Below are 27,266 nucleotides of genomic sequence, written 5' to 3' on the forward strand. Positions count from 1 at the left end.
GGCTCCCTTTTTCAAGACTGCCTCCACCTTGCCCTGTGTTTCCACATTCTGCAGGATGGGTGGAAAGGTTCGGGAGAGGATAAAACTCTGAGCAAGGACAGGACCTGCACCCACCTCCTGCCTCTGCTGCCAAAGCCAAGAAGCTCTTGGGGCACCTCTCTGGGTGTTCCTGATCCTCATTATTCCCTCCACATCCTGGGAGTGACATTTGACCTCCCAAAGGTATCACAGGGGTCAACTCGTGCCTTTTCAGAGAGACAGTTTGGGGCTCCTGTGTGGTTACAGCACAAAGAAATCCAGCAGAATATTCCTCGTTTGGATTTCCTCCCTTCCCAGGGCCCCCACACAGAATTTTAAGTGCAAACACTGTTATTAATAACCGTTTTCTTTCCCCTTCTCCCCCTCTCCTGCAGCACCTGGCATTCTGATACCATTAGTAAGGAGGGTTTCATTCTGCACCCTGCCTAAAATGCTGGTCAAACCTGTCCTGTCGGAAGCTCCCACGTTACATAAAGGAGGCTGGGGCCATGTGAAAATGCCACCTCTTAATTGCCACCGGATCGGGGTAATTAGTCTGGAAAAACCTCGGGACTACCTTTTTTTTTTTTGTATGTGTGTGTGTGCTCACCTTCCCCGCTCTGCTGCGAGGCTTCACCTGTATCTGGGGCACAGGAAGCAGCAGAGCTCTCCCAGGGCTTTGGGAACAGGGAAATTACGGCGAAAAGCCGCGAGCGAAAATAGACGGAGCAGACAAAGGGGGGAAGAAAGCTTTGTTCTCCCCCATTTTCACGGATGGGGAACAGTGGCAACAACTCCCATGGGCCAGGCAGAAAATGAGTGGCTGAACCCTACATGGAAGGACCATCTCTTTAAAAATATCCCTCTTCTTTTTTTTTTTTTTTTTTTTTTTTTTTTTGGTGGATCTGACATCTGGAATTTTACTCCTGTGAAGGGAGGGTTTATTTTCGCCCCCCACACCCACACCCCACCAACCTTCAAGGACATTAAAATGTGTGAGAAAGTGCAAAACCTAAATTAGCTCAATATTCACATGTTCCTTAATTATTGATGAAACTCTTGGCTCCCAAGGGAAGTTTTTGCAGAGACAGCTAGGGGTTCCCAGCAGAAGATTCCCTCAGTGCTGCAGTTCCCAACTCTGCCCACTGCCCATCCTCCCTGATTCCACCAGGTTTTCCCCAGGGATTGCTACCTAGGCCATTTATTTTCTAGGGAAAAAACCCCAGAGCTTTCCCATTATATGAAAAAATGCAGACACCTCCCCCCCACCAGCCCCAAAATTCTAAATTCTTCAGCATAGTGCTGAATATTTCTGCTTTTGCTACTTTTAAAATGCAGTTTTAAGGTTACAAAAAGATATATTTTAGTGCCTTAAGGTTAAAGGGAATCACAAAGAGTTTCTCTCTTACAGCTTTACATTTATAAAGATGGATTAAGATAAGAAAAGAATCTTCGAGTGATTCAGAAGCAGATTTTGACTTGCTGAGAAATGGAGCTTCAATTTCTTTTACAACAATATTCCCACTTCTGCCACCACAAAATTGTGTATTTGTACTGCATTTCCAAGTCCCACATCACTAAAAGTTTGCTGGTCCAAGAAAAAATTGCTTTATCCCTGGATGGAACAGGTACAGAGACAAAAGCCCAAGAACTTGTCCCAAGTTCTCTGAGCTCGGATCCTTCCTGGGGGTTCCTGCCCAGGAATGAGGAGGAATTAGGCAAAGGATGGCTTTGGATGCCCACAATCCTCACGCTGTATCCAATAGGACACACTATTCCCAGATCTTTTTTCCAGCTAGGCGTGATGCCGGGCAGTGTTTCCAATAGACTTTGTGTGGTTTCCCTCTCTTCTTGGAGCTTCCTTCCTCCCCTCAGTGTTGGCAGGTTCGGAGGTTTCGTGACGTCAATTGTGCCTTTTGAAGGTGGATGCTGCAACAACTTCGGTCTCGTGTGTTTAAACAGGAGAAAATTGGTTAATTACGCTGATGAGTGCAGCTAATTGTCCTTGCTGAGAGCTGAGGAGCTGAAGGCAGAGAGCACCAGGGCAGCTGAAAGGAGAAGTGCAGCCATGGACACGATGCTGAGCTGCCCCAAACATTTCACAGAGCCACAGAATAGTTTAGGGTGGAAAATCCCTCGGACATCATCGAGTCCAACCATGCCCCAGCACTGCCGAGGCCACCTCTGACCCGTGTCCCCAAGTGCCACATCCACACAGCTTTGAAATCCCTGCAGGGATGGGGATTCCACCACTGCCCTGGGCAGCCCCTTCCCGTTCCTGACAACCCTTTCCATGAAGAAATTTCTCCTGATGTCCAACCTGACCCTCCTCTGGCACAGCTTGAGGTTCATCCTGTCCCTGTTCCCTGCAAGCAGAGCCCGACCCCCCGGCTGTCCCCTCCTGTCAGGGAGTTGTGCAGAGCCACAAGGTCCCCCCCTGAGCCTCCTTTGCTCCAGGCTGAGCCCCTTTCCCAGCTCCCTCAGCCGCTCCTGGGGTTCCAGCCCCTTCCCCAGCTCTGTTCCCTTCCCAGGACATGCTCCAGCCCCTTCAATTCACAAATGTCACAAAGCAGCTGCATCTCAACGGACTCAAATTCACTTTAACACAAGCACAGGTGGTTCTGAAATCTTCAATGGTGCCTTGCATTTATGTTTTAAACAAACCCTGGCTGTAACTAAAAGGCACTTGGGGACATGGGGCAGTGGTGGCCTTGGCTGTGCTGAGGGAGTTGTTGGACTCGATCGTCTTAGAGGGCTTTTCCAGCCTTAATGATCCCATGATTCTACAATTCTACCTCCCCTTTATGCTGGCTGTGTGTGAAGCACCAGAGCTGGAACAACTTGGGAGGAAATTCAAGGAATGCTGCCTGCTCCACATGTCTGGGCTGTCACTTGGGGTGCTCCAGTGCCATCTCCCATCCCTGGCTTCAAGAAAGCTCCACAGTTAGACAAAACTCCAAAAGCCCATAAAGTTCCTGCAGATTCGGGTCCAACAATGGTACCAGGACTATTTCTCCATGGTCTCTACTGCCCAGGGTAGTTTGGTGCCTGCAGGTGTTTACAACACAATTCAACCTCCGGGATTGCTGCTCTGACATTGCACTTGCCAACCACGTCCTTGGCCGTGGATCCCGCAGCGAATTCCAAGCCTCAAAGCGAAGAACAGCCCTATCCCTGCAAAGAATGGAACAGCTCAGGAGAAACCAGTGTTGGAATGTTCCCAATGCAAAAAGGAAAATTTCCTTCTGTCAGTGCTGACCCGGGGTTACCAAAACTGAAAACATTTTAATATCCGTGCTGCGCGTGCCTCGTTCTCCGTTTGGGAGCCACAGCAGAGCGGGGAGTCTCATTTTCCTTGGTGTCCAGGTAATTTCACTGGGAGCCACCTCATTCTGTGAGCACAATGGATGAATTCATAACAAAAGGCCTTGGAGTTTAAAAGTCTGATTTTCGCGGAAATGAAACCAAGTCGTTCCTTTGTGCTCACATTCTGCTAATTCCACCATCTGGGCACTGATGTAATTCTTTTTCTTGTGCTTTCTAAAAAAGGCCTTCTTGCCAAACCAGAGTTGGGTTAAAACTGAACTCAAAACCCACTAGAAACAAACAAAAAAAATTATATGTATGTAATTTATTACTCTGAAACATGTTCCTCTTGTTCCAACCATCCATTTCACTGGACAGTATCTGGTAAGAAGAGCTTTTCATTGAGTAATGCTGACCACAAACACAGAGCAGAGCAGTTAAATCAATTGCTTCTGTCAAACACAAGCAATTCATGATTTATGATTATTTATTTATTATGATTTTCCCCTCCTACAACCACATGGAGAGCTCGGGGCACATTAAAATCCCACATCTCCCAGGATAAAGTGCCATGTATTTCTCGCAGAAATAGAGAATCTTCCATTGGTAGCTGATACTTCCATCTGAGCCGGATTTAAGTCTTGGGTATCCTGAACTTAACAGGAGCAACAGCACGAATTCAAAGGTTTATTCCTGGTTTTATTCTTCCTGTAACTGACACGGGAACGTGGCCAAGCACCCACAAGAACCAGCACACAGAAACACATGGAAACTCACAGAGGGAACAAACAAACAAGCCCAGCAGTATTTGCAGAAGGAAACCTTATTCCTTGACTAGCACCTTTTTAAACTGAAATTCCAGAGATTTTAGACTGTAAAGTTTAGTTGCTTAAGAGTTAAAAAATAATAATTGGAAACAATCAGGCTTTTGGATTCTAATAACAAAAATTCCAACTTGTGGTGAGCAAGAGATCAGGAGGGATGCTTCAATGTAACACAAAACATTATTTTGCTGTCTTCCTCCATTGAGAAGACGGTTTTTTCACCTCAAGCATGGAGTTTCCTCCCAGTCTGATAACAACTGATGGTATTCAGTGGCATTTCATTTAAGGAAGCCAGGGGCAAGCAGGATTATGTTGGATAATAACTGTACAGCCTGAAAAGGAGATGCAACAAGGGTTAAAAACCCCTGGTGTGTGAAAGGCATCTTGTTCTCCCATATAAGAAGTGCAACTTCATTTTGCTGCAGTGAACGAGCATGTCCTGAGGGCAGAAAAAAACCAAAAAGGTGCTTTGAAAACCAAGAGATCTTAAAAACGGAGGAGTTGAGCTGCAACCAAACCATCCATGTGGTCTGGGTGCTGCAGATGGAGCTTCCTCCACTGCACAATAAAGGCTGCTTAAGGAAGTTTTTTTCCCTATTAACATCTGCATCTTGACAATGTTCCTCAAACCATGTTAAGCAACTCCACTGAGCTGAGACAATATAAAAATGTACCCGTTTTATTCAGCAGAGCAGCCAACGGGATGTTTTAGATTTACACTGATGAAACCCAGCCAGGCCTGAATGAAATGAGCAGCTAATGGATTTGGATTCTGGGTTCTGCCAGGATAACTGGCTGGTTTTCAGGGTTCTGCTGCCAGTTTGCTGTGGCCAAAGAAATATCAGAACAGGACACCAGGAAGGTGAATCCTTCTTCCCATCCCACCACTTCCAAGATCACCCATCTCTTCTGACAGCTCTGAGTGATATTAACATCCCAAAATTCATGCTGAATGTTTCAGATCTCCCACAAAAGTGCTCGTGGCAGTGCCCAGTTCCAGCATTCCTTGTTTCCAGTCTTACAATGAGAAACAAGCTCTGGTTTGGTTATAAATCCAAACTGCAAGTTTTCGATGTGTGAATGGCAATACCAAATGCATCTAACTGTGCTTTTAAAATCTATTGGTCTCCCAATTTCAGGCAAAAACCTTGCTCTATCCAAGGCATCTTTCTGAATTCCAGAGACCACTGAAGAGATCCTGAATATTGCCTGGGAATCAAAGATAGGGATATGGTTAATAAATTATATGGTTAATACACACTTCCTTTAGCTTTGGTGCAAAGTTATAAAAGCTTGACAATGGTTTGGAGGCACAGGGAGGTCTTTTTATTTCATCCTTTAGTGCTGACACTCAGGAGCAAACCTTTAATCAGAGTAAGCATTTTGGGAAGAAACAACATTCATTTCATAAGTAAAAAGAGGTGAATGTAAAAATTAGACACCACTTTGCAAAAATCACTGAAGAAACACAGACAGCTTTGCAAACCCCCTCCTGCTTCCAGAAGCAGAGCTGGGGTCTCACAAGTGAAAACAACTTTAATAAAAAGGCAGTACTTGGGTGATTTTTTATTGTTGTTATTTTTTCTCCTGGATTGAGAAAAACACAGTCAGTGTGAAGCAGCAGAAAGTCGTTCCCTGCCTTTCACAGTCTCGATGTGTTAATCCCTCACGGGCATCCCTTTTGAATGTGGTACTGAAGCTCCTGTTGGCACATCACCAAGTTTTCCTTTGGGAGAGCTGGGTTTAGATCCAGTCTGAGCTTAGATTCAGCCTGTGTTTAGATCCAGTCTGTGGTCCCAGCTGGAGCTGGCGCAGTGTCCAAGCCTGAAGTACAATGTGTTGTCTGCTGCTGTGCTTGGACAGAGCCTCCTCTAGTGCAGACTCACCCCAGACCCCCAGCCTGAGCCTGAAGGGGGTTAAAGGTTCTTGCAGTGCTTCTTTTTCTTTCTGGGGGCTCCATCTCCACACTCCTCTGTCTCCTCTTTCTGCTTTTTGTGCTTCTTCTTACGGAGTTTCTTCTGCTTTTCCTCCTGCTCCTCTGTGCTGAGTTCCTCCTCTTCCAACATTCCCACAGAAATTTCTCCACTGCCTGTATTTTCATCACAACTGATGCTTTCTCCTTCATTCTCCACTTTGTGTTTTCTCTTTTTTTTCCTTTTGTGACATTCATTTAGTGGATCATCCAGTTCTTTTCCATTCAAGCTCCCTGTCTTAGGCTTTTTCCCTGGTTTCTCACAGTCCTCTGTCCTCTCTGCCTCATCATCTCTCTTCTGCTTCTTCTTTTTCTTTTTGACTTTGGTTTCCAGCTCTCCTGAAGGCTCCACAGCTTCATCAGCTGTCGGGCTGGAATGATCCACCTTTGTTTCTGTTCTCCTCTGGGATCCCTTCAGCTTTGCCATGCGCTTGGCGAAATATTCCTGGACAGTGAGACCACTCTTCACTGTATTGGAACCATCTCCAGGGCTGGAGAGCCAGTTGTTCCCCTCCTTCTCTTCCTGGGAGTCAGGATCACCAGTATCCTCCTGCAAGTGAACAGAGAGGAGCAGGAGTGAGAGTCAGGAATCATGGCATTAAACATAACGCTGGGGTTTTTCTGCACACTAGTAAGGAAAATACTGAAAAGTAACGTGGTGCTTTGAAAATTAACTGTGCAAGTACAGATTTGGGTGGAAGTGAGGCAGCCCTTAATGTAAAAAATGCTGTAGGGTTTAGAAAGAGGTAGAAGGTTGGGAGGCAGCAAGAGAACACAAACCAAGACAACTTTCAGTTGTTTTGAGTTCCTCAGTTTACCTGCTCCTACATAAGTCATGTCTCCCACTGTCATACTCAGTGCATTACACTGACTTTACAAAGCACATGTCTCTGCAAGACATAAACCAGCATGAAAAACGATCCACTGCAATCTATTAGCCCGTGGCACAAAGGAAATCCCACGCCTGGAATAACTCTCCAGCAAAGAACTTGTGATCCAGGGAGCAATCCAGCACTGAGGCACCTCTTCCATCTTATCTGATCCTTGGAAATGTTTGTTTCGGAGCTGCTCTGCTGTCAGGGTGTCCCAGATGTTGTTATTTAAACAGGCTCCATTTGATCACACGTTATCAGATGGCACAAACAACATCACAGGTTACATCTTACAAGGTTTCTGCGGACATGAAATAAAGAGCTGCTCATCTCCAGCTGGAGGTGAATAATCTCCTTTTTGGAAAGGAAATATCAAACTAAAAGCAAAGTATAGCTCTGGAGCTGGATGTTATGGATGGCACGAAGAGAATGGACTCTGACAAAGCAACAAATGCCACAAGATGGAAATGTATAATTTGTTAAATTATCTGAGATTTACAAAATAAACAAACCAGAAAGGCAGCTGAAATTAAGGCTTGTTCACATACATACCAAAGCACTCAAAACAAAGCCTTTGTGGTATAGCCTTTTGCTTGGCAAAAGTCACAAATGACTCTTGGAAATGTCCCAAATTTTCACAGAATCATGGAATCATTGAGGTTGGAAAAGAGCTCCAAGACCATCGAGTCCAACCTGTGACCGGTCCCCACCTTGTCACCAGCCCAGAGCACTGAGTGTCACCTCCAGTCATTCCTGGGACACCTCCAGGGATGGGGACTCCACCACTGCCCTGGGCAGCCCCTTCCAATGTCTGACCACCCTTTCCATGAAGAAATTCCTCCTGGTGTCCAGCCTGACCCTCCCCTGGCACAGCTTGAGGCCGTTCCCTCTCATCCTGTCCCTGTTCCCCTGGAGCAGAGCCCGACCCCCCCGGCTGTCCCCTCCTGTCAGGGAGTTGTGCAGAGCCACAAGGTCCCCCCTGAGCCTCCTTTTCTCCAGGCTGAGCCCCTTTCCCAGCTCCCTCAGGTCATGAACTGTTTCTTTAAAGCCTTGTACACACCACAGGGAACCAGGCACCCCCTCTGGATGGGAGAAGCTGGGAAGGCATAGAATCCTCACCAACATCTGCCCTACAGCCCCTTCTTGAAGGAAAGGGGGTCCACAGGGATTACAGTCAGAGATAATTCCCAGGTTTTCCATTCATAAATGCACGGATGGATAAGAACATCCACTCTGCCCACACATCCTGAATGAAGGGACTGTAAAACCTGCCCAAATCAGAGCAGCCACATTTCACAGCCACTTTCACTGCCATGACCTGATACTCGGGGAAGGCCAGCAGAGAGCTGGGAGATAAAATCCCACTTATCTCAACACTTTATAGTTATTGCATGATGCTGCAGATAAGGGATCTGGCTCTCTTGAGGGCATCGTTAAACTTGCTGGCTGAAGTGGGGTTTATTAGGGTCTGTGAGTAAGGTTTTCCAGGTCTGGCTCCTTATGCATCCATAACCTTTACTCCCATGAGCAGGAATGCAAAAATTGGTGTCATTAGTGATGCATTACGAGTGGTGATTTCCTCATCCATCTGCTTTCAAGAGAGCTATTCCAGTGGAACGAAAGTAAGGCTGCACTTGAGATTCCAGTGATGTTTGTGTGGGCACTTATCAAAATTAGGGACTTTTCTTGTAGGGATATGTTGTAGTGTTCCTGCAGGGTTATGAAGTAACTGAAACTATTCGACTTCTGGCAAAGGGATGTGGAACACAGGGAAAAACAGGATGTATCCACACACGTCTTCACACAGGTTACGTTTGAAAGCGGAGCTGCAGCAGAAGTTTGACAGGACAGAATTCCCAGGATAAATGGGTTGAGCTACTTTTATATTAAACCTGTTTTTAATAAGACCTAACCCAACAAGCACAGAATCCCACGGCATCACAGGATCATTCAGATTGGAAAAGAGCTCCAACACTATCAAGTCCAACCTGTGACTGATCCCCACCTTGTCACCAGCCCAGAGCACTGAGTGCCACGTCCAGGCCTTCCTTGGATACAACCAGGGATGGGGACTCCAAACCTCCCTGGACAGCTCCTTCCAATGTTTGGCAACCCTTTCCATGGGGAAATCCCTCCTGATGTCCAACCTGACCCTCCCCTGGCACAGCTTGAGGCCGTTCCCTCTCCTCCTGTCCCTGTTCCCTGCGAGCAAAGCCCGATCCCCCCCCGGCTGCCCCCTCCTGTCAGGGAGTTGTGCAGAGCCACAAGGTCCCCCCTGAGCCTCCTTTGCTCCAGGCTGAGCCCCTTTCCCAGCTCCCTCAGCCGCTCCTGGTGCTCCAGCCCCTTCCCCAGCTCCGTTCCCTTCCCTGGACACGCTCCAGCCACTCCAGGTCTCTCTTGTTGGGAGGGCCCCAGAGCTGCCCCCAGGACGGGAGGTGTCCCAGCAGAGCCAGCACAGAGGGACAATCACTGCCCTGGTCCTGCTGGCCACACTATTCCTGACACCAGCCAGGTGCCACTGGCCCCTTGCCCACCTGGGCACACCTGGCTCATGTCCAGCCGTTGTCACCAGCATCCCCAGGTCCTTTTCCAGCTTTCCAGTGGCTCTTCCCCAGCCTGGAGCTGCAGGGGTTGGTGTGACCAAGTGCAGGATGTGGCACCTGGCCTCGGTAACCCTCACAGCGCTGCTCTCAGCCCATCTATCCAGCCTTGGTGCAGAGCAGAAATAGCTGCCCTGCTGAAGCCCAGGCAAACAGGGTCGTTTTCCTTCCCCCCAGAGCAGGATTTTGACACCCTGTATTGCAAAAGGACAAACAGACTCCCAGGTTTTTGGCCAGAACCATTTCCCTCCCCACCCCGATGTGTAAAACACACTTGGGCCCAGAACACCCGTTACTCCCTGGCCAACCAGGAAAGGATTTTCTCATTGCTTTGGTGACTTCAAGTCCTGACAACTTAATTACTGTAATTGAAGGCAAATGTTACTTGAACTCTACACGTTTCTTTTCATGAAGTACATTAGGCATAAAAACAAATGTTCCTTTGGTTAAGCAGAGGAGTTCCAAAGGTATGTACGAGTTTAGAAAATAAGAACCTTGCTCAGAAACTCCTTTATTGATAAGAATTTTAATAACCACGGGCCACTGAGCACAGAACTAACAGGGCATGGAGACAAGCAAAGAGGTGCCAACCCTAGTAAACCTCTGGGTTTAGGAAAAGCTTATGTAAAACCATAAATCACCTGGAAGGGCTGTTAAATGCCAAGGTATTCCTGCTTCCGTGGTGTACCTCTCCCAGTAGCCAAGGGAACACTGCTGAACTCTAACCAGGGGTTTTCTCTAACCCCTCACAGTTTGTGCAATTCCTCCCCTGCTTGACCCAACACAGAGAAAAATTTCAAAGAAAAATAAGGCAGATATCCCTAGAAGTGGATTGTGCTGCTGTAGCTTCTGAAAGACAATTTTCCACCAGATAAAAGACAGAAAGAAATATTCCTGCTCCAGAGAACTGCTGGTAAAAGGGAAAGAGCAATTGTGCTGTAACTGGAGGGAAACCTGAAGATTGGGCTTTGGAGGAGATGTTTGTCCATGTCATGAGTTCCAAAATTGTCCACAAAATCGAGCTGAGGAGATGAAGTTGAAAGGAATTGGGAATAGGGAATTGGTAGGATGGTCCCAAGCAAAAGAAAAGGACTGCTTGAAACATGGTGTTAAATGTGAAATGAGTAAGAGGAAACAATAGGAAAATTCAAGGAGAGGTTGGGAAGTGCACAGGAAGAGATGAAGGTCAATTACAGTCCCCTGTAAATATCATCTGTTTATGTAATTAGTGAAATGTATGGAAAATAATGTGAAGGACATAAAGCACTCCATGTACCACTGTGTTTTTCTCTGCCTTTCTTCGCTTGCTGATTAAATCATTAAGGGACTACACTAAACTTACAGAGGGAAATCCTGGTTCCCTTGAATCCTGCAGGATCAGGATTGGATCTCTAGGGCATCCCACTCTCAGAGCACCTTTCAGTTATTTAGGGAAAGGAAAAAACAGGGAATTATGGTCAATTATCAAAGAAATTCACATCAGTGAAAACAGTTTGGCAAGAGCAGAAGCCCGAAGTGGGAAGGATTTTGACACCTCATGAAATGAAATGAGTTTGAAACCCAACCTGGTCTACTGGAAGGTGTCCCTGCCCATGGCAGAGGTGGGAGTGAGATGAGCTTTAAGGTCCCTTCCGACCCAAACCATTCTGGGATTATTACAATTAATATTCAAAGAGAGGAACTACACCTGCAATCTGGAAGGAGAAGTGAGGTAGAACCAACCAGCAAAGTAAAAGGTGCTGGCACAGGAGCACCAGAAGCAGCCTGGATTAATTCAGAGAAGTTTCCCTCCTCTTCAGAATGCAAGTATTTCTTTTCTAGCACTTAAGGTCTTAAAAGAGGGGAATACAAAAATCTCTTAGACCATCTCAGTCTGCTACATATGAACTACTATTACTTAAGCCCAGTAATTTCACGTGCCTTTGCTTTGTTGGTAGTAATCCACAACAATTTTATGAAATCTGATTCACAAAAACGACACAAAAGGCAAAGTCCAGAAGGGATGATCATAAAGGCAGAATAAAGCTAAACTATTTCAGTAGGTTCTCACTTACATTACAGAAAGTGGGCTGGATGAAGCACATGGAGCCTGAATTCCATGGAAAACACAGGATCACTCTTAGCTTTAAAATGCAGCCACCCCTGTTCTGCCTTTCTTACCAACTTTCTTGTTGAGAAACTGTAACAAGATTAAAATAATCCTGTTCTGTTTCTGCTGCTTCAGATCCTCACCAAAGGGTTGGTAGGACCCCTGTACAGTGCACAAACCTTGACAGGCAAGAGCTGAGGGCATCCCTGTATCTTTCCATCCCAGGAATGGCTGCAGATAATTCCTGAAGAGTCACTCTGGAGCTCTGCAGACATCAACGATGACAGAGTCTTGCTTTAAGGAGTTGACAACTTCAAGTTAAATATGAGCATTAATGTTTGGATTGGGATCAAACAGGCAAGAGGGTGAACAAAGACCTGTAGCCTGATGAGTTTAAGCAGGATTAAAATAAATACATGCATAAATAAGGCCACATACCATCAGTTCTGCAGTCAATTCTGGCATCGGAACAGGTACCCAGGAGGCTCTAATGCTTCTAATTTACCTGATTAAAATTGGTTTAGTGCAGACAGCATCTTGTGAAGAGCTGATGAGAACAGAGAGGGCTGATGCAAAGGGAAAACGGGACAATTTCCCAGTGCTCATGAGGAAAAGGACAGGCAGCAGAAGGAAATTATCCACAGGAAACTTTGCCAGGAGAAATCAGTATCTTTGTGAAGCCTCAACAACCACTGGAGTCTCAGCCACTGAAAGCAACTCAGACAACTACCAGGGAAGTGTTAGGGGGAGTTAATCATTGCTTGGAATGGAAAATGTGGGATCTGGACTCCAGAACCATCTTTTAGTCCTGTAATGCTTCAGAAACCTCAACAGGGATACAATTTGACCTCCTGGTGATCACAGAATTGTTAAGGTTGGAAACCTCTCAGACCATTGAGTCTAAGAATTCCCCAGCACTGCTAAAACCACCCATGTCCCCAAGTGCCACATCCACACAGCTTTTAAATCCCTCCTGGGATGATGATTCTACCACTTCCATGGGCAGGCTGTTAAAACAAATGAGGGTTTAATAAAAGAGATGAGAATCAGGAATACTCAATTTGTACAAAAGTGGTAAAAATTCAGGTCACCTGCAACTTCTGGTTTTTGTTGGCCATGCTGGTGTAGTCACCAGGACAAATCACATATCCACAAGAAGGTTTAATTTTACTACTGTTTATCCTGAGTGCCAGCAGAGCAATGAATCCACTGATGGGAAATGGAATGAAAATCCTGAATGTCCAATACCTGGGTGACATGACACTTGTTAAAAGGACAAGTTCCAATTACTACAGAGAAGCACTTCCCTGTTTGACTCTATCTGTGCCAGAATATATTGAAACATCAGCTGCTGTCGTGCAGTTGATATTAACTTATACACTCCACAGGAGCCACCAGCTGCCTCTAACCCAGCAAGGACAAGAAGAGAGGTTAGGAAGTAATTAATGGGAAGGGGACAAGGAAAAATGTTTAAAAAAACACAGTGTTCTTCCATGGAATTATGGAGATCCATTTTTGCTACACTTGCAACTACAAAAGAAAGAGCAGATTGTTTCTCTTGCAATCAAAAGGCCAAGGAGTTTTATTAGAGTAAATCTCTGGCTAGAATAATCTGGGGGTTATTAATAGAATCATTGACCTCTGGAGCAGAACTACCATCAGTGCTAGACCACCACTTTTTTTAGTGGAGTCATGGAAACCTCCAAAGATAGAGGTTTTACCATCCTTCAGGACACCCCTATTCTGAATCATGGAATGGTTTGGGTGGGAAGGGACCTTAAAGACCATCCCTTTCCACCCCCTGCCAAGGGCAGGGACACCTTCCACTATCCCAGGCTGCTCCAAGCTCCATCCAGCCTGGCCTTGGATGTGGAGCCACATCCTAGTGAGGAGCTTTTGTTGCCACCTAACAGCACCCATTTCACCCCACTGCAGCAATCTACAGGTGCTTGATTTTCATTTAAATTGTATTTGCTGATTCCATTTTTTATTTCAGTTTTAAATTCCGTAGTGATGCGTTTCTATTAAAACCACCTCCAAATTCTCCCAACCTGTCTCGTCCTTCTATTTTATATTTTCGTCAAAAGCTCATCCAGTACCTCAGCAAGTGGCCAGTTTTAGCAATTTTCACTCATTCTTATAATTCACACAACAGAAAGCCCCCATCTCTCTTGCTGAATACTCTTGGTATGCAAAATGCCATTTGTTTGTGATACAAACAATCCATTTTCAGGAGTGTAGGATGAGCTGGAGCCCAGCCCGTTCCCATCCGTGAAACAGGAGCTGCACAATAAAGCTGTGACACTCAGCCAGGTTTTGCCTCCAGCCTGCAAACACCAGCAGGAACAGGAAACAACAGGGTTGCAAAAGTGCAGAGGATTAAATTTTGGCCAGGGACTTGATTGCAACGATAGTCCTGGGGATTCATTCCAGCTGTCCCGAGCAGATCCTGGTCAGGCCACAGCACCTGTATTTCCAAGGGCAGCTTGGGAATCCTGGCACCACGTCCCACAGGGCACACACACACACACTTCCTCCTACTGTTCTTACACTTTTCAGGAAAAAAACCCCACATTTATTTCAGTTTTTGCACAACAAAGGCAGTGAGTAAAATCCAGGAGCTGAGGCTAAGGAGGAATACACACTGTGGGATAATTCCCAAGAGGTGCTGAAGGCACATAAGGAATGAGTTAAAAAACTCAGCACATGGCAGAGAAAATCCTTTTCATTTCTTGAGAGACACTTAGATATCCCTGTGACATCTCATTCCACTCCAGTTCCACTGCTGAGGCCAGCACAACTCTTCCTTCGCATTTCCCTGCAAATTACATCTGTGCCTCAGACTGGATATAAACAAAACTAAAGGAAGAGATTTCCCCTAGGATCTCTCTATTGGCACGATGCAGAGATCCAAACACAGTGACTTCATCTTCCCAAAAAGCACCTAAATCAATTCTAACTGTTCTGTTCTCACCTTGAATAACAGAGGAAGTACAGTCCAGCAAAGCGAGCTCAGGACTGGGAAGGTCACGTTTCCCAAGTTCTCTTCCCAGCTGGTGGAAAATCCTGGAGAAGTTATTTCCCCCAGCTCTGGCACAGGTTATCAAAGCACAGAACATGCCTGATCAACTGCATGAAACTCACAGCAGAACCAGGAGTTTCATAAAATGTTTGTAAGGTGCCTTGAGATCCTTCACAGAGGTATCCCAGATGAACAAGGATGGAAATAACCCTGGAATTCCACTCACCTGCACTTGGGGCTGGGACACTGAACACAACTGACCCAGCAGCACTTCTGTGATAGATCTGTGAGGAATCAAATCACCAGGAGTCTCAGATATTGTATTTTAAAGGAGCGTGCAGGAGAAAAAACATGGAATGGTTGGGTTGGAAGGGACATTAAAGATCATCGAACCCCTGCCACGGGCAGGGACACCTTCCACTAGCCCTGGTTGCTCCAAGTCCCATCCAGCCTGGCCTTGGACACTGCCAGGGATCCAGGGGGCAGCCACAGCTTCTCTGGGCACCCTGGGCCAGGGCCTCACCATCCTCACAGGGGAGAATTCCTTCCCAATATCCCATCTATCCCTGCCCTCTGGCACTGGGAAGCCATTCCCTGTGTCCTGTCGCTCCAGCCCTTGTCCCCAAGTCCCTCTCCAGCCCTCCTGGAGCCCCTTTAGGCACTGGAAGGGGCTCTGAGGTCTCCTTGGATCCTTCTCTTCTCCAGGTGAACACCCCCAGCTCTCCCAGCCTGGCTCCAGAGCAGAGGGGCTCCAGCCCTTGAAGCATCTCTGGCCTCCTCTGGATTTGCTCCAGCAGCTCCACGTCCTTCTGCTGTTGGACCCCAGGACTGGGGCAGCTCTGCAGGTGGGGGGTCTCACCTGAGCAGGGTAGAGGGGCAGAATCCCCCCCCCTCCCCTGCTGCCCATGCTGGGGATCAGCCCAGGATGCAAATCAGTGCAAACTGAGTTTCTAAATCCTGAATTCAGACTCTAAACGTCTAAAAAGGCTTTAAGAAAGTCCAGGACAGTCATCCCTGTCCCCAGTACTGTGGGTATTGGTCCCGTGGCACTGCCATGCTCAGAAGCAATCCAAGCCTTCTCCACATGTCCTGTCATTCCCTGGGCACTTCTTGTTATCCCTTTGTAATGTGTGTGGAATGGGAGCTGCTCTTCAGGATTCCGAAGACCAAACCCTCATTGATTCCCGAGTTCAGGATTTCTTCCTGTGCTCCACAGATACAGAAGAACTCCACAAGAAGTAACAAGGGGGCGTGGCCAGCCAGATTGTGAATACAGGCAAAGGTATTATAAAGGGGCCTGAAGATTTGGGATGCTCAAAGAAAGGATGGAATAAAAACCATTGGAAGCACCCAGAGGAGAGAAAGGAGTTCTGGTAGCAATTCCAAGAGCAAGCACAGTCCCAGCATCACAGCTTTGGCTTCTGGCAGAGGAAACCACATGTGCTTTGAAACCTGAAAATAACACCTGCCAATGTCAAACTCCTCTCCTGGCTCTTTTCTAATAATAAATATAGAAAAGCAGATCTGTGTACAAATGAAGTGCTTCCAGGAGCATTTGAAGAAGTTAAATTAAACCAAAGGTTTGCTCCTTTCCCCTTCCCCTCAGCAAATGCTTCTCAAAAGGAAAATCCACACTTGAGCCTCTTCCATTCCTTTGCTCCGTGAGGGCGATTCGTGGGAGAGCTGATCCACAGACCCAAACCAGCTCAGGCCTCTGGGCGAGGGGACAGACATTTCCTGTTTTTCAGCACCAGCAGTGGCCCAGGAGCCCCTGAGAAATACCTTGTGTCACTTTGTTGCCACTTTTTAGTGTGCCTTCCTCAGGCTTGGCTCCTTTCCTCTAAGCAGGTGCGAAGGGGGATTCACACCACAGGGAAATGAATCAGAACTTCACGATTTGGGGCAGCACAGACCAGAAATACCATAAATACCAGCAGGGCCCTCCTGTGCAGGCTAAAAGACAGATGCAGAAACAAACAGCAAGAATTAAATTTGAAATATGGATGTGTGTGCACAGGTTTTTTTTTCTTCTCTCCCATCTATAAAGGTCTGAAGAAAAGAGTTTTTCTGAGGAAAGGGGTTTATTTTTTAAGGAATACCATTCATGCAGTGTGCCTAGAGTTCATAAGGGTGTTACCCTTGTTTTCAAGGATTCACACAGCACAGCCCAGTGTCTACAACCCAGCCAGGTACAGCCTCCCTGCAGCCTTTTTTTGGTAAATTCTTGCACTTCTTCTTCATTTCTGTCTTTAGTTTCAGTGCTTCCTTAAACAACTCTTCTGACAATCAGCTCCTCAGATCAACTCCAACTGGGACTCTTCCTTCTATCCAAAAATCAACCCAACTGTTCTCCTCTCAGCTTCAAAATGCTGCTCCAAGTGTTTCCCTACCCGTCTTGCCCGTGTCCTACCTTACCCTCTTGCTATCCGAGATGTGTAACATCCTGCCCTTGTTCTGTCCATCATTTCCTTGCAAGCTCTCTGGGGAAGCAATTAGCCCACTTGTGAGCACTCTACAACATAATTAACAAATAATAACCACTGAGAAATGTAGGCCAAAAAAGCCAAGTTATCACAGCCCCATTTCTGCAGGGACTTGCATTGTTCCGTGCTCACTTGCAGCTTCCAAGTTCCTGGAGGCACAGATTCTCCTCCAAGGCAGCACAGAAGCAAAGGTGAACGCTGTGTTTTAAAGAAGACATAAAATGTTCTGACTTTATTTGGATTTCCAGGCTTTGCTGCTTTTCCCCTCTCATTAACACGACCCGTTGTGAGTATTTACACAGAGAACACTACAATAAATCTCAGAGTTGGAGGTGAAAGGCTCATAATTTGGTTCTAAATTAACTTTGGCAACGGGAGTGCTGAAGGAAGGAAAGACAGGATGAGTGTAACCATGAGCAAGATGCAACACCAATGTAATGACATCATTTAGGATGAAAAAACTGCTGGAGGAGACAAGGACAGAACCTCTATTCCTGGGTTTTTATCCACACACCCCACAACAGCCAGTAGGAAATGATAACAGTTATCAGGGAAAGCCTAAAAACTCCCTCTTATTTCAGCAGCAAATAAAACATTTTCAATTCCTGAGGCTTCCTACTGGAAGAGAGCACTTCCAGGCTCTTGCACACTTCTTAGGAAGTGTTATGAGTGCTGGGTATACCTTCAATACTGAAAAATAAGGTGCCAAAACAATTAGACAGAGGTTTCTAATAAGGCTGAAGCAGAATTCTGACTTCGTGGGGACCTGGGGAGCCTAGGAAGCATAAAGCAGGATGAAGAAAGGAAAGAAAAGGATAAATGATCAGTTTGGAGTGGTCATTGGGACGGAGAAAGATGGCATTTGGAATGTACAGAGAAGGAATAATGTTGAGGAAAGAAGGGGGAGAAAGTGTGTGATTAAATCTCCACATTTCGCAGCCTTGAGTAGGTCAGCAGTGGTGACTGTGCTCTGAAATACTGATTGTAGATCCTGTCTTGGAACACCAAACTGAGGTGGTCCCTACTGAGAACAGGACAGTGAAGAGCCCATTTCGGCCACAGAGCAGCTGGAAAACCTGTAATGGAGCAGTTGGCACTAATTTATGGATAATCCCTGGAGCCTACGAGTGCCAGAATGTCTCACCCAGCCCTGCAGCCTGGGCAAGACAGAGCACGTCTGCTGTGACCTGGGACAAAGGCTCCCCATGGTCACTTTGTGAAATCTGCCATCCCTGGCACAACTTTGGCTCTGCCAACCTGCAGAACAGCTCACCTGGTTTAACCTTAGGTCATTTGAGGAGAGAACAGCTCAGATCAGCATGTACAGGACTGGCATTTTCCGGGCCTGCTCCAATGGCAAAGGAAATTTTAATAGTCCAGGAGAAGAAGAGAGGTCTTGTCCTTCAAAACTGATAAAAAGCCACGGCATGGCTGGAACTCAATGATCTTCAAGGACCCTTCCAACCCAAAGCCTTCTGTGATTCTCTGATCCTGTAATGCTGAGACACTTAGTAGCCTCACAGACAGGGTCTTACCTCAGCTTTTCTGCTCATGGACAATCCAGCCCTGATTTCCCAAGCATTAAAGGTGAAAACATTTGGTTTATTTTTGTTTCACATCTGTATCTGTCCAGCCTGCTCTCGGGTTGACATTGAATTCCTCTCCTGGGAGTAAAGAGCCTCATTTTCCACCTTTAAACCCATCCTTGGACTTGTTTTCCTTTGGGCTGCTTTCTGTGGCCGACCTTTGTGCTTCTGCTCTGCTTCTCATGGAATCCCAGGATGGCTTGGGTTGGAAGGGAACCTAAGATCATCCAGTTCCATCCCCCTGCCATGGGCAGGGACACCTCCCACTAGCCCAGGTTGCTCCAAGCCCTGTCCAGCCTGGCCTTGGACACTTCCAGGGATCCAGGGGCAGCCACAGCTTCTCTGGGCACCCTGGGCCAGGGCCTCCCCACCCTCACAGGGAACAATTTCCTCCCAATATCCCATCTATCCCTGCCCTCTGGCACTGGGAAGCCATTCCCTGTGTCCTATCCCTCCAGCCCTTGTCCCAAGTCCCTCTCCAGCTCTCCTGGAGCCCCTTTAGGCACTGGAAGGGGCTCTGAGATCTCCCTGGAGCCTTCTCTTCTCCAGGTGAACACTGCCAGCTCTTCCAGCCTGGCTCCAGAACAGAGGTGCTTTCCCTTTTTTTATTGTTTTGGTGATGACTGCATCCCTGGTTTTGACCTGGGTGAGTTTTGAAAACACACTTGTCTTTCATTACACCAAGTATGAGCTCCATGGAACTGCATAAAGATTCAGCAGCAATGCAAAAAAACGACAATGAGAAAATCCCCGTGCCTGCAATTCCAGATAGATTTGCTAGGATTTTACTATTAACACTTTGTGTAATGCCCTGAAGGGAGTGAAGAGCTCTGTGGTTGCCCAGTGAACCACACAAAACTCAGAACCTATGCCCCAGGGGACTTGCAGGTTAAAGCTCTGAGTGGGTACAAAACAATACAAATAATTGCCAGGTAGGCGATCCCGCAGGCAGCGCGCGTGTTCCAAGCCGGAACGTCTCCTGGCACAGGAGCTCTGGAAAAGGAGTGGGAATGGGATGCTTATCACAGCTCAGCAGCAAACTGCTCCAGGAATAAGCAGCAAAATGAAGACTCAAGAGGAAATGTCAGATTAAAGGGAAGACCAATTTGCTCCCAACATCTCATCTGCTCCTAATGCTCTGAGGTCTGCAGGTAAGGGAAGGAAAACAGAATCGTGGAATCACTGAGATTGGAAAAGCCCCCTGAGATCGCTGAGTCCAACCATCCCCCAGCACTGCCAAGGCCACCACTGAGCCTTGTCCCCAAGTGCCACATTCACACAGCTTTTAAATCCCTCCAGGGATGGGGACTCCAGCACTGCCCTGGGCAGCTGTGCCAGGGCTGGACAACCCTTTCCATGAGGAAATTTTTCCTAATATCCCTGGTGGAACTCAAGGCTATTTCCTCTGGTCCTGTCACTTGCCACCCGGGAGAAGAGCCCGATCCTCATCTGGCTGCACCCTCCTGTCAGGGATGTATCAGCCCAACACAGAGCTGCTGTACCCAGTCCCTCTCCCATTCCTCAGCCACATCCTGAGAAGCTGTTGAGAGGGAAGTGCTGCTGGTGGGGGTCTCAAATCCATAATGGAAGCCTCAGAAGAGCTCACCAAGAATTCCTAAGTGTCCTGAAGCAGAGAAAAAAACAGATGCCAAACAGCAGAGAAATTCTTGCTTGAGACTGAGCATTAAAAGGGTGTAGAGAAAAGGGGAATAAAGAATCACAGAACGGTTTGGGTTGGAAGGGACCTTAAAGACCATGGGCAGGGACACCTTCCACTATCTCAGGTTGCTCCAAACCCCATCCAACCTGGCCTTGAACACTTCCAGGGATGGGGAGTGTCCCCTCATCCAGCAGACCTGAGTGGCCCCGCATTGAGCAGGAACTAAACAGAAGCTTCAAGAGATGTTGCTTACCCACAATTGCACTCTAAAATCCACCTTAAATCTGCTTTCTAGTTTTACTTTGCCTCCTTCCAGTTAATCCTCCACTGCCCTGTTCTTTCCTTGGGTTTTTCCTCTGCTGATCCCTCCTGCTGCCTCCAGAGCTGGGTGGTCCCTCTACCACAAAGTCATCCCATCTCAAATCCCTGCGGTGACTCAGCAATGCCAGCTCAGGTTTATTCCCTTCCTTACCCCACACTTAATGCCCTGAGAAAAGCAGGAGGGTGGAGCCACGGAGTTCTCCAAGAAGTCATTCCAAGCACAGGTGAAGGTCACGGCTTCTTTGAGGTGGGAGCTCTGTTTTTCATTTAGAAAAAGATGGTTGTGGTAACCCTAAGCAAAGCAACTCAATTTTCTGTGGCTTTGGATCCTGTGGCTGGATGACCCTGGACCTGATAAAGCTTCTGACAGGTTCTGAAAGAAGTTGTTCCTGTGGTTATGGAGTTTGTAATGTCTCTTTTCCATGTGGATTCTCTGATGTCTGATGATACAGTTGAGCCCAGCTGGGAAAACAATTTGCCTTTTCTTTTCATGCAACCATTTATTTTCACAAAGAGTAGGAACTTCGTATTTGTGAGGCTGCTGTCTGCCTGTGGACTGGGCCTAAAATCAGTGAGAAAGGATGGAATAGACCAAAAAAATCATGGAATCATTAAGGCTGGGAAAGTCAACCCAGCACCACCACCGTGTTCACTCATAAACCACATCCTCAAGGGCCACATCCACGTCTTCCGAACACTTCCAAGGATGGTGAGTGTTCAAAACAAAAAAATAATCATCTATGCTTTAGCTGACCTGGAAACCAGGCTAAAAATGAAGCAGTCCTTTAGGCAGATGAAATAAAACCAAAATAATTCAGTGTTGATAAATAAAAAGAAATGCCCTTGGGTAAAATAGAACCTAGCATCAAATAGTATAAAAATTAGGAAGTCACGACCTATTTCAGGAGTTCATCCAGCCTGTTACTGGATGTTATTGACACTCTGCGTGTCTAAAATACCACATCCAAAAGCAGCTGGACAATTTAGAAAGCAGCACATCATACAGGTAGAGGTTAAAAAGAAACCCCTCTAATGCTGATTGGTCCAAAGCTCCCCAAAATCAAATGTGCCAGAACTATTTACCATTAATTCAAACTACCCTTAATCTGATTTCTCAGACATTCCTCACTTCCTTCATGAGAACACGACTTGTGCTAAAATGAGGTGTTGATTTAAGGTGGAAGTGAGGCTCAATGAGAAACAGGAAAGCAGTAACAAGAGTATAAATGACCACTGAAGACCATTTAGAATAATATTTTGTGCTGAAGCAGACAAGAAGCAGCCACAGAGCCTCTTCCAGAGAGGAAATCACCTCCGGAAAAGGGGCAACAACATCCAAATGGAAGCGGTGAGAGTAAGGTGCCGATGGCAACCATTAACATGACTACTTTTGCAGCAATCAACAGCTCCTGAAGAAAAAAAGAAAGAATCCATGCTAAGACATAGGTGCTAAGAAGCCAACACGGCACTGAAGAGGAGGAATTGTTCAATTATTGTCCTGGGTATGAGTGCTGCAAATGCAGGCACCGACATCCGTGTTACAACCTGTTAGCGACCACAGCATATTGAAGGGATTAAAAGCTAATGACAGGCCACCATCCCTCTTAAAATCTCGTGCCAGGCCAGGGGCTTCACCTTTCTCAGCTGAAATATCTACAGTTGCAACATCAGCCCAGCGTTATTTGCTCTTAATGAAAGAGGTGATTCACTTTCTCTCCAGGAGCTGCACCGTAAAATGTTGATTAGAGCTCGAACCGCCCCCAAAATTTAAAGCAGAGGGGAAAAAGAAAAAGAATACAAAGCGAGGTGTAACGGGAGATGGGAGTCGAGGGGGAAATCAAAGCAGGGAATTCACCAGGAGGCAGAGATTTTATCAAAGTGATTGGTTCATTAGGCGGAAAATTTGACTGTCATTAACACGGTGCTGCAGTGCTTTTTTGTTAGCGAGTTCTTCAGGGCAGACACCTTTGTATTTCTGCTTGTAAAACACCAATTAGTACCTTGGGCAGACTACAAACAAATCAACATTAAAACAAAGCAGCGAAACAGAACCATTTGTATCTCCTGCTCTGCCTGGAGTCACCAGGACAGATTCAACTCTCTGGAGAGAGACCACATTCTTCATTCCCTAATAGTCTTCCCCTCTGTTTGCTGCACGTCTGTAGGAGTTAAAAAGCACAAATTTGGATTTATCTCTCTGCTTGGGCTCAGAGGGAGTTCTCCATGGGATCCTGCTCTAGAAATACTTGTTACACGTTTTGTGTGTGTGTATTCAAGCTGGTTTTCCATTAATAACAGTTTAACTGTTGTAAAGCCCACCCAGCACAGCCAGGCATCACTGCTCTCCCAACATGGAAGTGAAGGTACCTGTTAAGACATCCTCTGAAAGGCCACATCAGGGAAATAAAAAATGGCTGGAAGGGTGGAAGGAGGCAGACCTGGTTCAGTCTTGCCCATATGGCTGGAATGGGAAGGGTTCCTGACACTGTCTCCAGAAATTTGAAAGGGGAGGGAAACAGCTCATTCGCTTCCAAGCAGAGTTTGGGAGGGAATTTACTTCTATGGAGGATCCATTTCCTCTCCTCCTGTCCCTGTTCCCTGGGAGCAGAGCCCAACCCCTCTGGCTGCCCCCTCCTGTCAGGGACTTGTGCAGAGCCACAAGGTTCCCCCTGAGCCTCCTTTGCTCCAGGCTGAGCCCCTTTCCCAGCTCCCTCAGCCTCTCCTGGTGCTCCAGCACCTTCATCCTTCAACTTGCCCTACCCATCTTCTCCCCCCTTCCCACACACACTTTCTAAACAATATTAAATGTCTTTTCTGCTTTAACTCCCTAAAATATGCTCAAATGAAAGGTCAGGAACAGCAACAATCTGCTGGTTCAGGGTCACAGTAATGGTTAAGATGCCAGACTACAGATTCAGAGTCTGAGCCTGCCATGATTCACACTGAGGGCTGGTCAGGTTATACTCACGGTGAGGAGAAAAATGGTAATTTAGCCTTGATGATTGAGAGAACCTGAAAAACTGCCAGCCTCATCTCTGCCTGGAGTGCCAGTAGCTATTAAAGCCTTAACCAGGGATCCAGGCAGGAATGCATGATTTGGGGTTTATGATTCCTAGAGCAACGTGAATGTCAAAGGTTGGGAGAGAACGATGGTCTCACCTCCATGTTCTGCTCCCTGTGGTAAAGAAATAATGATTGTAAACAGAAGCAACAGAGATGCATTTTTTAAAGAGCTGGAGAAGCCTTTCCATGTTTAGTCAGGCACACAACAGCCTGTGCAGAGCCTGTGGGGTTGATGTAAAAGAGCACCCAGCTATAGTGGGATTTTTGAATACATTTGTCAAGACTCAACGTGAGCAGAGCTGATCCCTCTCGGAGAAAAGGTGATGGATTTGATGAGCTCTTAGGTCCTCTCCTAAACTACCTCCTACATAAAGAAACCTGGAGAGCAGCTTGGAAACAGACTGAGAGCTCTCCTGAAGGAGTTAACCATTCAAAAAGGTAATAGCTGAATTTTGAAAGAATTTGGCCACCGGAGCTACTTCCCTGCAACAGTTCCGAGGAGCTGCTGCCAACGTTAACTCAGGAGGCAGCTACTGACAGGTTTCATTTTGCCCAGTCTGATGCTGCTATTGACACTCAGGCAGACAAGCCAGCACAAACAGGAATAAAAGGCCACCTTCCACGGCAGTGCTTCTCAGGGAACTAAGGAATTTACCGACAGCCCTGAAATCCCTGGCAAGCGGTGGGATTCGCTTCCCAAATGTCCCGGGGCACGGAAAAGCTGATGGGACTCATGTAACAACAGCTCCTACCGTGCTGCTGGGCAGCTTCAGAGATGAGTGACAGCCTCTGCGATATCCAACAGGAATTACTGGGTTAATGTGGCCTTTCGGGCAGTGGCCAAGTGATGTGGAAGATTGGGGATAAATTCCAGGTCAGGGTCCTTCTGAGAGGACAGAAATTTTTGCAGGATCAACAGCTACTTGAATTTTTCTTCAGGCTCGACAGCAAATGGCAAGTTTCTTATACCAGAGTTACTGGATGTGGCTTGGAGCAACCTGGGATAGCGGAAGGTGTCCCTGCCCATGGCAGGGGGTTGGAATTAGATCATCTTTAAGGTCCCTTCCAACCCAAACCATCCATAACTCTAATTACCACCTAAATTTTTGCCTCTGCATCTTCTACCCCAGTTCACCACCTAAGCAGGCAACTCTGTGCTAGTGCAGAAGGTAGAAGTGATTCAGAGGGAGGAAGCTGAGCTCATTTGGCCAAGTCCAGGGGAAGGGTGAGCTTTGTACAAGAATGTTCCCTCCCAGACTGGGATCTTCACACCCTGTGCTCAGAGCAGTTCCCAGTTTTCCTGCCTTGGACAAAAGGGGATGTGGGTGTAAGCTGGGAGCTGAACTCCCAGCTCCAGCTCCTCTGCTTCTCAGAAAACTCAGCATCCCTATATTTGGATTTTGAATCTAAAATTTAGGCCTTTAGTCCATTACTAGTTTGAAGACTGCAGAAAACCCTTAATCTCAGCAAATTTAACCCAGTCTCAGATTCACAGCACTTTAGGAAAAGCTTTTACAACATTTCCCCGCAGTTGTGCTTTGTCTTTAAAGCAGAGCTGACAATACCATGAATCCTGGAGAGAGGTGAAAGTCACGGAAGAACAACAATGTAAAGGTTTCAAGATGATTTTGGAAACACCAAAAGGCCTGGATAGGCAGCTGGAAGCCTGCTATCGATGACAGATTAGCCAACTCCACAGGGTACAATTTGCATCCAATTCACAGGGACTGGAAGAGAACTAGGGATTGTAATGGGATTAATCATACAACTCCAGGGAACCCATTCATCCTGCTGGGTCCTAGAAGGGACAAGGGTCCTAGAGCTGCTCTGCACTGCCTGAACTGCATTTGGGAAGTTATTTGAGGTTTGCTGAGACAGGAATATCAGATTGGAAAGACAGAAGAGATAAAAGTTTGCTGGTTTTCCACTCAAAGCCAGCCTTTATCAAAGTTATGTGACCACGAGCCGAGATTAAGGACTGTAGTAAACCTCAAATCCCAGCCTAGAGCTGAAAACCTTTGAGATTTAATGCTCCTAATTCCTCCAGCCCTCACATTTACTAGGAGTGACTGTTAAAAAAAATAAAACAAATCAATCATTCTGGAGGAACTGTTGTGCATCCTGAAACAAAGGGAAAGGATGAGATCATCGCTGTTTCTTCAGCCTTGGTGAGGTCTCCAAGTGAACATACGAAGCAGATGAGGAGACTTGCCTCAGCAAGGCCTGCCAATGTCAGAGCAATAAATAAATGTTCAGAGGATGAGGCTGCACCTTCAGCTGATGTGGCAGCACACTGAGCTGCTGTCAGAGCTGGGAAACCTGCAGAGTCCCAGGATTTCTGGGAAAATGAAGATCTGGCACTGCGCTTCCCTGAAGAGAGACTCCAGAGCAAAGCCACTCTGGAAAGGGTCAGGCTGCCAGGCAGGCACTTAATTAGAAGAAAAACACTTCCAAAGCCTCTTTCCCATTGTGATCTTTTGTGTTAAACTTGGCATTGCCATGGAGTTCCTGGGCTGTCCTACACCAGGGACACCAAGGCCTGGGAAGCACTGAAGCAGTTTGTCCCAAACTGTTCAGCATCAATATTTGATGTGGGGACTCCTGGTTTTCTTCCTGGATTTCTCTTCGTGGGCTTTGGCCACTGAGGTGGATTTTCACACGGAGCCAGAAGAGCTGGGACTTTTTGTGCCTCCTCTTAATGGTGAAAATTAGGAATGAATCCTAACTATGATTAAGTGTAACAAATGAGCTGCTCTAACCAATTCCTAACTGTGTTGACAGTTTTCCAAGAATTGGTTCCCAACCCCGAGTTACAGCCCAGACCTTGGCACAGCTCCAGGCACACCAAGGCTCAGGCATTCCTGGTGGAAGGTTCTCTTTGCTCCAATTCCCATTCCCTTTGCCTTAGACCCCTCACTTTTAGGTCACATAAAGACAATACATAAAAGAAAACCTCTGATGTTCATCTGTAGCAACACTGTCCAAATAACTCCTTCTGTGAGGACAATTTTAGGCTGACCTTTGTTCCAAATCTGGCAGCAAAATTCTGATTTTTATAAAACTCTCTTGGAAAACACATTTTTTTTCCCCCTAAATTTAATTCACCTTCTGGTAAAAGTCTAAACAAACAATTACGAGTCAGGCTGAATTTCTGCCCTTTGGGGAAAAAAAACCCCACCACAAAGCACTACAATATCTACAGAGATGCCTATTGACCCAGCAGTTATCAGAAATGTGGTGGGTTTTTTTTTTTATTCTTTCTGGCACAAACCCAGCTTTCTAAACAGCCAGTGACCCACTTTCACCTAGCTGGCCTCTGAAGTTGAGAGAAGATTCCTACCCTCTGGACGCTGGAGGCTCTGTTTGAAGTCCCTGCTGTCAGGAGATGGTCAGTTTACGTCTCCCGTCCTAGGACAGGAAAAGGATGCACTCTCAGCTCCATGTGTTGCA

General features: G+C 46.6%; 1 protein-coding gene across 2 annotated transcripts in view; it reads right to left on the minus strand.

Annotated features, from left to right (window-relative positions):
- Positions 1–5,451: 5,451 nt before the first annotated feature.
- Positions 5,452–27,266, minus strand: part of PINX1 (PIN2 (TERF1) interacting telomerase inhibitor 1) — a 59,780-nt gene continuing 37,965 nt past the window's right edge. For both annotated transcript variants that reach the window (XM_042032779.1, XM_042032778.1), the window contains one exon: positions 5,452–6,670. In XM_042032779.1, the coding sequence (XP_041888713.1) occupies positions 6,065–6,670 (606 nt within the window). In that variant the 3' untranslated portion in view covers positions 5,452–6,064. The remainder of the gene's footprint in view (positions 6,671–27,266) is intronic.

The sequence above is a fragment of the Corvus kubaryi genome, unplaced genomic scaffold (assembly GCF_017639235.1).
Source record: "Corvus kubaryi isolate FWS band 111438036 unplaced genomic scaffold, C.kubaryi_AGA036_p1.0 37354, whole genome shotgun sequence".
Classification (NCBI taxonomy): domain Eukaryota; kingdom Metazoa; phylum Chordata; class Aves; order Passeriformes; family Corvidae; genus Corvus; species Corvus kubaryi.